The 15,618-nt window shown below is 40.5% G+C and overlaps 1 protein-coding gene across 1 annotated transcript in view; it reads right to left on the bottom strand.

The window, feature by feature from the left end:
- RET (ret proto-oncogene) overlaps nucleotides 1-15,618 on the bottom strand; it is a 158,914-nt gene that overhangs the window by 24,956 nt on the left and 118,340 nt on the right. Inside the window, exons 10-14 of the mRNA XM_077453957.1 lie at nucleotides 12,713-12,829; nucleotides 9,160-9,416; nucleotides 7,667-7,814; nucleotides 6,200-6,307; nucleotides 4,724-4,938 (exon numbers count right to left, since the gene is read on the bottom strand). Of these exons, the coding sequence (XP_077310083.1) occupies nucleotides 4,724-4,938; nucleotides 6,200-6,307; nucleotides 7,667-7,814; nucleotides 9,160-9,416; nucleotides 12,713-12,829 (845 nt within the window). The remainder of the gene's footprint in view (nucleotides 1-4,723; nucleotides 4,939-6,199; nucleotides 6,308-7,666; nucleotides 7,815-9,159; nucleotides 9,417-12,712; nucleotides 12,830-15,618) is intronic.

The raw sequence follows: 15,618 nt of genomic DNA, 5'->3' as shown, positions 1-15,618 counted from the left end.
AAGTGACGTGGCGAGTGGACAATCCACAACTTGTGTCAGGTGACGTGGCAAGTGACCTGGCAGGTGACGCGGCAAGTGACTTGGCAGGTGACGTGGCAAGTGGAAAATCAACAACTTGTGGCAGGTGACTGGCATGTGACGTGGCAAGTGGACAATCCATAACTTGTGGCAGGTGACGTGGCAAGTGACGTGGCAAGTGGACAATCCACTTGTGGCAGGGGACGTGGCAAGTGACGTGGCAAGTGGACAATCCACTTGTGGCAGGTGATGTGGCAAGTGACGTGGCGAGTGGACAATCCACAACTTGTGTCAGGTGACGTGGCAAGTGGACAATCCACAACTTGTGGCAGGTGATGGGGCAAGTGATGTGGCAAGTGGACAATTCACTTGTGGCAGGGGATGTGGCAAGTGACGTGGCAAGTGGACAATCCACAACTTGTGTCAGGTGACGTGGCAAGTGGACAATCCACAACTTGTGGCAGGTGATGTGGCAAGTGATGTGGCAAGTGGACAATCCACTTGTGGCAGGTGACGTGGCAGGGGACGTGGCAAGGGACGTGGCAAGTGGACAATCCACAACTTGTGGCAGGTGATGTGGCTGGTGACGTGGCAAGTGGACAATCCACATCTTGTGGCAGGTGACGTGGCAGGTGACGTGGAAAGTGGTGTGGCAAGTGGACAATCCACAACTTGTGGCAGGTGATGTGGCTGGTGACGTGGTAAGTGGACAATCCACAACTTGTGGCAGATGGCATGGCAGGTGATGTGGCAAGTGATGTGGCAGGTGATGTGACAAGTGGACAATCCACATCTTGTGGCAAGTGACGTGGCAGCTGACGTGGCAAGTGACGTGGCAGGTGACGTGGCAAGTGACATGGCAAGTGGACAATCCACATCTCGTGGCAAGTGACGTGGCAGGTGATGTGGCAAGTCACGTGGCAAGTGGACAATCCACAACTTGTGGCAGGTGATGTGGCTGGTGACGTGGCAAGTGGACAATCCACAGCTGGTGGCAGGTGGCATGGCAGATGACGTGGAAAGTGGACAATCCACATCTCGTGGCAAGTGACGTGGCAGGTGATGTGGCAAGTGACGTGGCAAGTGGACAATCCACAATTTGTGGCAGGTGACGTGGCAGGTGATGTGGCAAGTGGACAATCCCCAACTTGTGGCAAGTGACGTGGCAAGTGGACAATCCACAACTTGTGGCAGGTGCCGTGGCAAGTGACACGGCAAATGCAAGTGTACAACTGCTCTCTATGCTGCTGCTGCTCACTCTGATCAAAATAGCAGAAATAGTTAAAAAAAATGCTTTGAGAGCTTGGGGAGGGTCTACATGATGTTATCTTTATAAACGCGTTTAAACGCAAACGCGTCTAAACGTGTCTAAACGCGGCATGCAAACGCGGCAAAACGCGCGTTTCTAAACGCGCGTTTCAGCTTTTTTTTAACAGAGGTTTCATCTGCGTCTCGTGTGCATGAGGCCTTAACAGGAATTTAGAAATACCTTACTGGTGACCCCACAATAGGGATAAACCCTTTTCGCAGAAGGGAGTTTAACAAGGCATGTGGCAACTCATTAAAATTAGAAGAAAAGAGGTTTAACCTTAAACTACGTAGAAGGTAGAAGTGCAAGTATGGCAAGGATGTGGAATTCCCTTCCACAGGCTGTGGTCTCAGTGGGGGGCATCGATAGTTTCAAGAAACTATTAGATAAGCACCTGAACGACCACAACATACAGGGATATACAATGTATTACTGACATATAGTCACACACATAGGTTGGACTTGATGGACTTGTGTCTTTTTTCAACCTCACCTGCTATGTAACTATGTAACTATATGAGACACTCTCAGCTGGGGGGGGGCATAACGTGTGTCAGAGCACCCAAAAGTGTCAACAGTTCCCGAGTGTTTCCGAGCGTCTCTGTGTCACCAGTGCCCCTGCACCTCTAGCCACATAAAGTACTGCAGCAGTAGATGTGGAACGAATCATCTGAGTTTCCATTATTTCTTATGGGGAAACTCGCTTTGATATACGAGTGCTTTGGATTACAAGCAAGCTTCTGGAACAAATTCTGCTCACAATCCAAGGTATTACTGTATGTGATTGGCTCATTATTTTCTGCAGATGTCTGCACAGAGCTTGAGGCTAAATTTCAAGCATCCCCAGTTACTGCAGTAAACCTCAACCTTGGTAATTACTTTGCCACACACCTTCAGTGAAACTGGAAATGTAGAGTTTCTATTATGACAACACTGATGCTGATCAAGTGACTCTACCACTCATCAGTGTGGCTTTGAAGCAGATACTGTAGTGACCTATCTCAATATCCATAGAGTAGAAACATGTAAGAATGTGCAATAAAGTCTGTAAATGTCCTTGTAATGTATACAAGCAATCTAGAGATAATCCTTTTTTGCCCAAAATGTATTTGGATTACCTTTAAAATACAACTATTAAAGTAGAACTATAGGCAAAACTTGTTTTTCCATTTTGGATAGAGTAAGGGAGGGTTATAACCTTTTTTTGCCACCTGTGTCCCATTGCGGAGATTTCCCTTCACCTCCTTTCCTATAGCCAAACAGGAAGTGAGGGGACCCCCAGGTCACCAGAACTAATGTTCCCATTGGAAGATTTCCATAGTTTTCTGGGGACAACCCACAATTTGGGATTTTCTTTCACTTTCAGTGATAATGGTAAACAGGACAAAAATAGAGGGTAAATCTCCCTAATGGGGGCACAGACAACAATAAATGCTGACAGGGGTTCTAATCCCTCTCCAATCTATCCAATAGTAAAAAAAGGTTTTGTCTTTAGTTATACCTAGTACAAATATGAATTTAACCACTTCGCGCCAAATCACATACCTGTACGTCATTTGGTTGAAGTGATTGTACCGGGGTGATGCCTGGTTAGAGCTAGCGGTTGGCTCTTTCAAGATAACAACCGATGAGGATAATGAGACGTTATTATCAGGAGCGGGAGAGGTCTCCTCCTGCCACCTCCGCCTCTCTGCCCGAGTCTCCCGTCCCACCGGGAGACCCATGCAAACATCCGCCATGTCTACCAGCTGTGTGGAGCCGATTTTTGTTCGAGTCTCTGAGGTAAAAACCCAGAAGCGACGTCACAACATCACTTCCTGTTTACTCTTCTGCCAATGACGCCGATTTAAAAAAAATCTCAGTATTCCAAAACGCAGATTTTGGCGTTTTGAATACTTTGAAGTGCAGGGGAGGGGTCTGGGGTCTTTTAGACCCCCAATCCTTCCATAAAGAGTACCTGTCACTGCCTATTACTGCCACAAGGGATGTTTACATTCCTTGTGACAGTAATAAAAGTGATCAGATTTTTTTTAACCGCTTGCAGACCAGCCGCCATCATTATACTGCAGCAAGGTGGCATGATCCCACGAATCGCCATAGGTGTATGTCAGCATGGGATCTCGCTTTTGTGGGCATGCCTGATCATTCCCCACAGTGACAAAACGGGGATCTGCCTGGGTAAACAAGTCAAAGCTCCAGTCTGATGGGGAAGATTACACAGTTCCTCTCTTTCTGCTAAGCAGGAAGATGGATCTGTGTGTTTTCCCAGTCACACAGCTCCCCATACAGTTGGAAACACACTGAGGGAACACATTTAACCCCTTGATCACCCCTAGTGTTAAACCCTTCCCTGCCAGTGTCATTAGTACAATAACATTGCATATTTTTAGCACTGATTACTGTAATAATGTCACTGGTTTCCAAAAAAGTATAAAAATGTCAGTTAGGTGTTCAATCTGTCTGCCACAATGTCGCAGTACTGCTAAAAATCACTGATCACCAGCATTTATAGAAAAAAAAGGCCATAAATCTATTACTTTTGCGCAAGCCAATCAATATAGCTTTATTGCAATTTTTTTTACCAAAAAAATGTAGAACATGAGTACATATTGATGAAGAAATTAGCTTTTTTACATTTTTTTTGGATATTTATTATAGCAAAAAGTAAAAAATTATTATTATTTTTTTTAAATTGTCGCTCTTTTTTGTTTATAGTGCAAAAAATAGAAACCGCAGATCAAATATCACCAAAAGAAAACAATTTGTGGGGAAAAAAGGACATCAATTTTGTTTGGGTACAACGTTGCATGACCACACAATTGCCGGTTAAAGTGACGCAGTGCCGTATCCCAAAAATGGCCTGATCATGAAGTGGGTAAATCTTTCCGGTCTTTAAGTGGTTACAGGGACAGTGTTAAAGAAAAAAGAAAACACTCGAGCACCAAAAAATTTGCACTTGGAAGACTGCTGTACAAATAAAGTGTGACATAAAATATTGCAACGACCGCCCTGTTAGTCTTTGCTTAAAAAAAAAAAATATATATATATATATATATATATATATATATATATATATATATATATATATATATATATATATATACTGTATATACATATAATGTTTGGGGGTTCTAAGTAATTTTACTAGCAAAAAATACTGATTTTAACTTAAAACTCTATTACATATCTCTTTCCTCAAGTAAACCAACACTTACCAAGTGTGAGAAGCATGTGCCATTCTTGTCTGGAAGCTTCACATTTTAACAGCTGTTTGAAAATAAGTTTCCTTTTACGCTTTGGTATAAAGATAAAGTCCAAACAACTGTGACCAGAGCATGTTCCTAGCTTTCAGCAATAGACAATTCTAAGTGAAATCAAAGTATCATTCATTATTACCTTCATCTCTGCTAAATACTGCATTCCTCTGGATATCTGCCAGGCGAAGGAGATGAGGTCTCCCATTGTCAGGGCTCTCTCGTCTGGGTTATCCAAGTAGCTGGAGTTACGATTAGAGTCACCACCCCCAGAACTAGGCCCCACTTTGCGGCTTTCCCTCAGGAAACTACGCAGAGAACCATACTTTGCATACTCCACTATAAGGTGCAAGGGACCTGAATATAGATATAAATAAATAGAAATTAAAAAAAAGTACAAAAAATGACTCGAATGAATAATAATAATAATAATCATCATCATCTGTACTAACATAGGTGTGCACAGCCTATTGCATTAGGGTGTGCACCCCAAAGCTCAAACATATTTGCGTGTGTGTGCATTTGGTGGACAGTGTCAGTAATTTTAATTTTTATTATTTTTTATATTTTTTTGTAGCCCCGTTAGGGGGCTTTTATAAAATATCAGGGGTCTAAACAGGGGGAATTTGCACCACATAGGGTGATTAGGGTGTGCCCAGGCACACCTGGCACACCCTCTGTGCATGGCTATGTGTACTAATGCTGAAAATATAATGATCTAAGGTTACAGGAGACCCAGTCACATACTGTAAGAGCCCAAAGGTCACATGCCTTTTTTTTTAGGAACATTTTTTAGGAACAACAGACTGTGGTAAACTGTCACTCCAGTCCCAACATTTATAAGGTTCATCACCCCTTTCTTACAAGATGCTTTACATTTACAGTATATTTACTTATTTCCTTTTTAAAGGCAAACTCCAGTTGATATAACTGATATTACATATAGACGATAACTACAATGCAAACCAATTTGTGATTGAATGTTATTAAGAATGATCCTTTCAATTCTGCCTGCGGTAAGCCATGGTTTCTAAAACTGACAAATGTAAGCAATGGTTTCTATAGCGTAGGGCTTGAAGAGCAACAAGAAATAATAACCGGACAGGTTACGGTGAAGTTTGCCAATAGGAGCCAAAAAGACCTCCACTGAACCAGTGTGAAGCACGCCATAATAACAGAAAAAAATGATTATTGCCTTATTTTATCACCAATCCCAAAATGAAGTGGGTTATTTCTTTATTGTAGAAAAGTAACTGAGCCTTTATGCCCCTGTGGACACCGGTATTTGCCCTCTTTGGGGAAGCAGCAATCCCTTTGCAAAGGTCGACCATGTTCCCCTCTGAGTCAGAGCTAGAGTTGTTCAGTCAGAAAAGCGAATGGTCCCTGATGATCCAAGAACTCTAGCTCTGAATTAGCAGGGGGTGTCTTGTACTTTTGCAGAGAGACCATTGCTTCCACAGAGAAAGCAAGGGTCCCACACTGCAACATTTTGGCAATAGGCCGCTTTTCTACTTTAAAACAAAAATAAACAATAAAAAGACTGTACACACCTTTTGTATTGATGCACCTGGAATATATTTAACCAAGGTTCTTTTGGGGTTTTATTGGGATTACTCACCATCCTGAGTGCAGGCCCCATACAGCTTTATGACATGTGGATGATTTACTTGCTTCAGTAGGTTAAACTCAGAAAGAAGATCCCGTAGCTCGCTCTGTGAGGCACTTTCTAAAAACAAAAATGTGCAAATGACCAATTTCAATACACCTGAAATTTTAAAATGATGGAGGTTGATACTGCTTGTTTCTTTCTGAAAATGCTAATTCCTTGGCTGTGTATAGCTATTACATTTCTTTGTCACACTCATTCATTCATGTAGCGCATTTCTCATTAGTAAATCCTTACTCTATGCAGTTGATCACAAACATGCAGACCCCATTACCATTAGTTAGTTTTTATCCTCAGGTCACAGATATATATTTTAGTCATCACATGTATCCCACCATCTTTGAATTCAGATCTTCTTTACATCCTATACGACAAGATCAAACCACTTAAACTTCAATGCCACCCTGGATTTGGACCGGTCTGCCACCTCCAGGACAACTACTATCTATTTGGACTTCAGCAGGTAACCTTACTGAGGTATGGCATTGGAAAAACCCCACTTTGAAAACCTTCATGCTTCTCTTCCATTTACACCACCCTATAGCCAAGTCATGCAGTCCTTGATGAGCTTTATGCAAACAACCTAAATTTTGCTCCCACCGAAGTAATGTGGGATGCCTTTACAGCTTCTACAGTAGTTAGTTCCTCCAGCATCCTTTATTGCTTTGTAATGCTCCACTTGAACAGTTTCTTCACTCTATTCCCCTCTTTGAAACCACTCTCTTCTATCAACACTACAGGCAAGCTCTCTATACTACTATGATGGAGCTCCATAAACTTAAGCAAAAAAAGTCAATCAGACATTTTGGGCTTGAATGAGAATGACTCCTTAAAGAACCCCCACCCCCTTCCCCTAATGCCGCATACACACGACCAAACTTTCCGGCAGACTAGGTCCGACGGGATCAGTCCGTCGAACAGGGTGCCTGTTGCTCTTAAAAATATTTAGCTACCTCCCTAACATGATGTAACCAAATTGTTGTATTAAGATTGTTGGATTGTCGTCATGCCATCAGGCCCTCCCTCCATGGTTGAGGCCTTATGGAGTTTGCGCTCCATGTACCCAAACCATTAAATAGGTAGAAAAGGAAGACAGGGATATAGATAATCAGATTTTGGAGAAGCCCCACACCTTTTTTCCTGGAGCGGTTGAACAGGTGTCCTCCATTTTTTGGCTTTGGGAGTCTACCGTTTCTCGGCTTGTAGTGTGGTTGTGGGATGATATTATAAATAAATTATGAATCTCGATACCCCTTTCAAGAAGTCAAAAGTTAGACATAACTTTTGATTCCCTTTTAAAAATCCTCTTTACATTTTTATTAATAAAATTAATTTACATTTTTATTAAAGTAAATTGTGGTGTGCACCAAATAAAGGTGTACAGCCGCACCACCGGGAAGAACACGTAATAAATCTTACCTTTTAACATTTTCACAGCCACTGTAGTATAACCAGCTTTCCCTTTTAGTCTAAATGCTGTTGCTTTAACCACCTTCCCAAATTCTCCTTCTCCAAGAGTTTTACCCAGGACCAGGTTTTTCCGGGGAAATTCCCACTTTGGATCCTCCTTAGAGGTAACAAAACATATAAACAGTTGGTAATACAGCTGAACTAGTTACTTCTCACACATGACATAACCATTTTGTGAACTGGAATTTAGCTTTGCTAAAGTTAAAACTAGACTAACGTTAGTTGAGCTATAGAAGTCTCATTATATTTAACATCTATTCAGTCATCTGGTACATTAACTTTTGGTGCAGAGAACCTGGAGCTGCTAGTGTTCTATGTGGGGGTTTTGGTGTAGATAAAACAGACATAGATTAATATGCTAAAGATTATAAGAGATTTTAGTGACCGGGTTCACATATTCTTTAATCCCTAACACCAAACTTTTTTGCAGCATATGAGCCCTATCAATCTATTGAGCTACCAGTAGCAAAAGCCACGTGCCAAATGGAAGACAGGATGCTAGCAATGAAAAGAATTATCTTTTCTTCTTCAAGCAGATTTAGAATAGATTTGTTTCATCTACTACATATGCATGCTGAGTACTGGGGAGGGAGTCACTTGTAGGGCTTTATTACCTCTCAAAGAGATTAATGAGCCCCCTATTAATTAAGATTTAATTTCCCTGTATCTTCAAAATACCTCAACAAAGAACATGCAAGTAGCAACCAAGATCAACATCTGCTTTCTAAACTAAGAAACTGGTCCATACATAACGGTCATGTGAACACCAGTGCTTGTTCCGTAGCCTGTTTTTGGCTTTTGTGGTATACATTGTAACACACAACTCAACCCCCCTGCAGCTGCCTCTTACTCTGTGACATAAAGCTGACTTATGACATCCTACTGACAGACTTTGCTTATCCATTGTTATCCAAAAGGAGATTAAGAACTGATGCTTAATGATAAAAAACACTTTTTAAAAATGATATTCTGGTACATTATGCCAATGCATATTTGACATTTGGAGCTGTGATACCTATTTTTTAGCCTTCATTGACCCCAGCCTCCTACAAGTCAATACAAAACTGATCCAGATTGAGTGAAATATCATTAAATCTGTAAAAATCTTAAATGCAATCTTATTTATTCCTATAGAGAGTTTGCCCAGAGTACAAAGCTCATGCTCCAGAGCTCTCCATAGGAGCGAATATGAGCGCAGATCGGTGTTCGACTGACCTTTTGACAAGCTGCCTTGTCCAGATTTTGACAAATGGCTGTGCAGTCCTATTGTTAATATCTTGCTAGATCAGGAATGGATGAGTATACGATTAGTAGGGGGTGGAGTAGGGGAGTTACAGGTTAAAGCTGAATTTTGATTGATTTATCTGGGACATGCAATTCTCCCTGCATTACCTTAACATGATCTATATTTTGAGACTTTGTGAACAAAGATAAAAACTTACAGGTATTTTAAACGTATCCACAGAGACCTGGTTCTCCATAGAATCCAGAGATGGCCGGCGAGCATTGTTAGAGGAATAGCTGACTGGGTAAGACTGGGCAGGCCGACGGAAAGTCATCTCAGCAGAAGCGATTGGAGGCTTGGGTGAGTTCTTATGATAGCGATGAATAAAATATGATGAGAGCAGCACGGAGATTATGAAGGACAGGAAGACTCCACATGCTATGACTGTTTTACACATTTCATCACACAGTGCAACTGTAAAGGAAATCAACATTTAAATAAGTTTGTGTAAGTTTGCTTACTATTGAGACACAACTCTGGTTTCATCTTTGATTCTTTAGTGCAGTGGTCTCTTAACTGTGGCCCTGGATGTGGCCCGATGTGGCTTTTTGCTTGCCTTTATCTGGCATTTGGCACACTACTCTTCCAACTGATTCCAATGATGGAACACCATTCCTCTCGCTGATAGCATCAATAGGGCAATATTTCTCCAACTGATACAAAAAAGGGGCACTATTCCTCTCATTACAAGCAATGATGGGGCATTGCTTTCTTCCACTGACCACAGTCTGGCCCACCCAAAGCCTGAAGGACAGTAAATTGGCCCCTTGCTTAGCAAATTTTGGAGACTCCTGCTTTAGGGGATTTAAACATGTAATCTAGTCCATTTGGTAGAGATCTTTATATTTTCCAGTTTTAAACAGATCCCAGTGGGGTTGATGTAATAAAATTGAAGGAAAAAGACCCACAAAATAGTTGACAATGGTCGCTAGCTAGGTTTTACCTTGCTTTATGAAAAACTAGAATTCTGATGAGTCACCAAGTCACCAAGGCCAACAACACTTGTGTGCTCACTTTCCCAGTTGAATGCATCAGATCCTATATCTCCTTCAGTCAATTTTGTCTCCAGAGATTTCAACAACATTTCAATATGACATCATGCATCTCAAATTTCAAATTCTTACGTAAGGATAAGAATCTTTATTTCGGAAATCAATTATTTATTTCAATGCACATTCCTGAAGGATGATTTCTGAACAACTTTGAAAAAAAAACATCCCTATTTCTGTAAATATATAGTACACTCAAAGATGAGTGTTACCTACTCATTTATCATCTGGTTCCACATCATACCTTGGGCACCTGTGCATGTGTAGAAAAATGTGTTAACTAGTTCTTCGATCGCTTCCATTTTATTAAGTCTGTGGAACCATTCCACTTTTGTAGGTGTATGGGTTGATTGCCAATGTGACGGAATGCATTGACTTTCTGCCTTTCTGCATTGAAGAACTAGTTAACATCTCTCAGGAAAAAACTCACTAAATTTACTAAAACATGGTACTGTTGGCAAAACGACAAAACCACCAATGCCTACACTGCCGCATGTGGAAAATAACTTCACGCCTTAATTATTCCCAAGCTAAACTTGGAGACTTCATTCCAGTTTAAGAAAAATATTTCCAGCTCTTTTTCCATCCCAAGCTAAACTTGGAGACTTCATTCCAGTTTAAGAAAACATTTTCAGCTCTTCTTCCATTCCTTCTCCCAATTATGGGAGAAGGAACGAGAAGTAATGTAAACATCCATATTCAATCTTGCATCGTTCTCTCTACCTAGCTTTATACCATCCCATCCATTCTCTCTTATCACCATATCCTTCCTTTCCTTTGCCTCCCTGTTTATACTCCTTCTCTCCCCCCCCCCCCAACAAGTTAGAGAGAGTGGGGAGGGGAGAGGAGTGAGAGAGAGTTACTTTATACTTGGGTGCTTTGTATTTCTTTATGACCTAGTTTACTAGGATTATTAGCTTAAATATTTCTTTTACTTGATAACCAACAAGATAATCTTCAGCCATGATTAATGTTATTAAATGTATCTATGCCATGTTCTTTTTCTAACAATTTATTTGTACTTTGATATATTGCTTAATCATTAAAACAAAAAAAATAAAAGAAATGTGTTAACGCCCAACTCCAGAAATTAGAAAAAAATCTTCCCTTTCGTGGGTCCTCACGAACTGCAAGAGTTAAATTATGTTTAGGGGTACTGAAATAAGGAGAAATACTTGACTTATTCCATGAGCCAGCTGGATCTCAATGGCTCCTCTGTAAACTAATCACAGCTGCAGTTGCTCTCGAACCTCCTCTACGTACAATGCATAGTTAATACCCCCACATCATAAATTATGACATCGGGAGACTACCTACAAATTGACCCTTCGTGAAGAAGAGGGCAGCGCTGGAGCTGACCTGAGTCGGGGATAAAATAGGTAACAATGTCTCTTCCACTACCACCTAGACATAACAAACCTTTAACCTTTGCAGTGCAGGGGAGCCGCATTGCAATGGTAGATTTTTTTTCATATTTCTGGAGTGGGGATTTAATTAGCATACAAGAAAAAAATTCCTTATATCATTTCACTTTGGAGAAAAGTTTTCAGAACTGTATACTTATTAATTATTGTTATTATAGTATAGTATAGAACTGTATATTAACAATTTTTTTCTTGGTTTTTCTTAAGAGCAATAATAAAGGCCCAGTATTATAAAGGACATATTTCTTGTATATCTTCATAACATAAAAGTGATGTCATTAGCTTGCATTGGCATGTGTGTATATGCAAGAATATATGAGTATTAGTGAGTGCAAGTTAGTATTTGACTTCTGCCCAAATGACTATTACAACAATTACAAAAATAGTACGTAAAACAATATAGCATCACATGAATCCTTCTTTCACACATTGCCAATAGTATAACAAGTGCTATAAAGAATTCTAAAGAAATTGGTGCCCATTGGTTAAACCACTGATGAAGTAGTAAAAAAAATCAACATCCACAATATTTAACAAAGATCAGGGCTTTGGGTACATATACTGGACATAGACATGAATGTAGTGCCCAAAGTCATAAAATCATAACCGACAGTAAACACAGTATATGCCAGAGGCCATTGTTGGGAGTAAACAATGCATCATCTTTGGTATTAGGGGGAAGAATAGTGCCCCATCGTTGGTGTCAGTGGGAGGAATAGTGCCGATTAATAGTGTGAGTGGAAGGAATTATGTCCCATTCTTGGTGTCCATGGGAGGAATAGTGCCCCATCATTGTTTTCAGTGAAAGAAATAGCACCTGATTGTTGGTGTCAGTGGAAGGAAATATGTCCCATTGTTGGTGTCAGCAGGAGGAATAGTGCCCTATCGTTGGTGTCAGTGGCAGAAATAATGCCTCAAAGTTCAGATAAAGGCAAAGAAAGGGCCACAGTTTGAAGACCAACGATGCAATTAGGTGTTCAATAAAGCTCAGATTTATACATAACTAACTATAAGGGTATGGGGAAAATGTTGTGATACTGTAAACCAGCAGTTACTTACTTGAATATCTTTCAGTAATAATAACCCCGAGATTTCCCATAAATCTTCATTTAGATTGCACTGATACAGTATTAGATACTGTCAGCACTTAAAACATTTATTTTGGGTGGACTGAGCCCTAATCAACATAATATTTTCAGTGTCAATGAATGAATTAAAAGATGGAGGAATGATTTACCCTCTATAATGTTGTTCTCGCAGAAACACTTGTTAGGGATTAAGCAATAACACGTGCCATGGCCTGCCTTAATTCCAGCAGGAATCCCTTTTTCATGACCACCAATGATATCCAGCTCTGATCAAGAAGAAAAACACAATATTAATTTAAAAAAAACGCAAAGATTTTCTAATAAGTCCAGCATAGCTCTGAAGAAAGTGCATATCCTGTCACCTTTAAGCACTGATCTGACTTTACTAACTCTTATAGGGTTCTCAGGTAACAAGATTGCCTGAACAAAACTACAATTCTTTTGAGGGGTTAAACGGTTGCAATATATACCTATTTCTAATATGTATCACTCTATATACCTGTATTTCAACTTAAAACAACACAAATCTAGGACAGAAGACTTTCTTTTAGATTCAGAAATCAGCAATGGAAGACAAATCTAATTATATAAAGACCAAGTCCAGGGGTGGGTGTAAATTGAACTATACAAACAAATCAGAAAACTGTTATGCTGCGTTCACAAAACTGGACTTTCCGTCAGAATAGGTCCGACGGAATCATTCTGTCGGATAGTCCGATCGTGTGTGGGATAGTGCGATAATTTTTCTTTAACAAATTCAGCCGGACCAAGAAATAAAACATGTTTCAAATCTGTCCGATCAATTCCTATCGGGAAAACCATTTGTCTGTATGCTGGTCCGACAGACCAAATACCATACAAGAGCATTTATTGGCTACTGGCTATTGAACTTCCTTTTCTAGTCCCGTCGTACGTCATCACCTTCAAAACGAGCAGATTTTTGAACGGACTTTAGTCCGTTTGTGTGTGGGCAAGTCCGTTCATTCGGAAGTCCATCGTAACTCCGTTGAAAGTTCGTCGGAAGACCGCCGAACCTTTTCTGCCAGAAAGTCCGGTCGTATGTACGCGGCATTCAAAACATTTCTCTTTTAGGTTTGGATAAAATGGGAAAGGGTTAGATACCTATCAGAGTTTAATGCTATCCAGGGTTTCATTAGTATGATTTTCTCTTACTTTCTGCCAGAGAAACAACAGTTTTATCAGACAGGAAGTGAAGGAAAATCTGCAACAGGATCACAGCAATAAAAATCGAATGCAGTGTTTCTCAACTCCAGTCCTCAAGGTGCCTCAACATGTCATGTTTTCGGGCTCTCCATTATTTTGCACAGGTGATTTAATCAGTTTCACTGCCTTAGTATTTACCACAGCTGTTCCATCTGAGGGAAATCTTGAAAACGTGACCTGTTGGTGCGCCTTGAGGACTGGAGTATGGAAACACTGATCTAATGGGGTCCTAGCCTTATCCTACTCTACTATAAAACTTTTTTTCAATATATATACTTATCTGAAATGTATTATGCACCCGGAGAGACATAGACATTTCAATAATAACTCCAAATGGGTCATGTTATGACCTGGAACTTCTGTATGCAGCAAACTATCCACCGATAAACGGGAATGTAGCCCAATTGTCTCCAGCCTAAACTGACCCTAGCATATGTACAATTGTGTTCAAAATAATAGCAGTCCAACATCACTTACCAGATCAATCACTATTTTTGGTATAAATTATATTTCTACATGGCAAATAATTTACTAGTACTTGTAGCAGAGTAATGGAATACCAACAGACCCAACAGTCATGACATGCATGCTGCTGATTCTGTGTAATTAAATCATTAATTGAAAGGGGAGTGTTCAAAATAATAGCAGTGTGGAGTTCAATTAGTGAATTTATTCAGTCTGTGAAAAAAAAAGGTATCAAACAGATGGCCCTTATTTAAGGGTAAAGGCAGCAAATGTTGTACATGAAAATCTGAGTAAACTGGGTTGTTCCAGACATTGTTCTAAAGAAAAGCATACTTTGATTAAAAAGATGATTGGAGAGGGGAAAACATATAGACCCCTTTCACACTGGGGCGTTTTTGAGGTGCCTCTCCTGCAGCCCCAGTGTGAGAGGCCGAATGCTTTCACACTGGAGCGGTGCGTTTGCAGGACATTAGAAAAAGTCCTGAAAGCAGCATCTTTTGGGCGGTTCATACACCGCTCTTCCACCGCCCCTGCCATTGAAATCAATGGGCACCACTGCCGAAGCACCTGAAAAAGGGCTCTGTCAGCGGCGCTTTTAATTCTTTATTCGGCCGCTAGTGGGGGTTAAAAGCATCCCGCTAGCAGCTGAAAATCACCACTATAACAGTGGTAAAGCATCGCTAACGTTACCACTAATGCCCCCCTCACCCCAGTGTGAAAGTAGCCATAAAGAAGTTCAGAAACTGATAGGCTGCTCAGCAAAAATTATCTTAAATGCTTTAAAATGGCAACCAAAACCAGAAAGACGTGGAAGAAAACGGAAAACTACCATTCAAATGGATTAAAGAATAACCAAAATAGCAAAGACTAAGCCAATTATCAGCTCCAGGATGATGACAGACGGTGTAAAGTTACCTGGGAGTACTGTAACAATTAGAAGACACCTTTATGAAACCAAGCTATCGGCAGGAAGTCCCCACAAAGTCCCATTGTTGAAAAAAGGGCATGGGCTGAAGAGGTTCCAATCTGCCAAAGAACACATTGACTGGCCTAAAGAGAAATGGCAGAACATTTTGTGGACTGATGAAAGCAAGATTGTTCTTTTTGGATCTAGGGGTCGCAGACAGTTTGTCAGACAGCACCCCAAACACTGAATTCAAGCCACAGTATACTGTAAAGACAGTGAAGTATGGTGACGCAAGCATCATGATATGGGGATGTTTCTCAAACTATGGTGTTGGGCCTATCTATTGCATACCAGGTATCATGGATTCATTTTAATACATTAAAATACGCAAAGAGGTCATGTTGTCTTATGCCAAAGAGGAAATGCCCTTGAAATTGGTGTTTCAACAAGACAACAACC

Source organism: Lithobates pipiens, unplaced genomic scaffold (genome assembly GCF_037356315.1).
Source record: "Lithobates pipiens isolate NorthernLeopardFrog02 unplaced genomic scaffold, aLitPip1_a1.2 Scaffold_25, whole genome shotgun sequence".
NCBI classification, from domain to species: Eukaryota; Metazoa; Chordata; class Amphibia; order Anura; family Ranidae; genus Lithobates; species Lithobates pipiens.
This window is presented reverse-complemented; position numbering and strand designations above follow the sequence as displayed.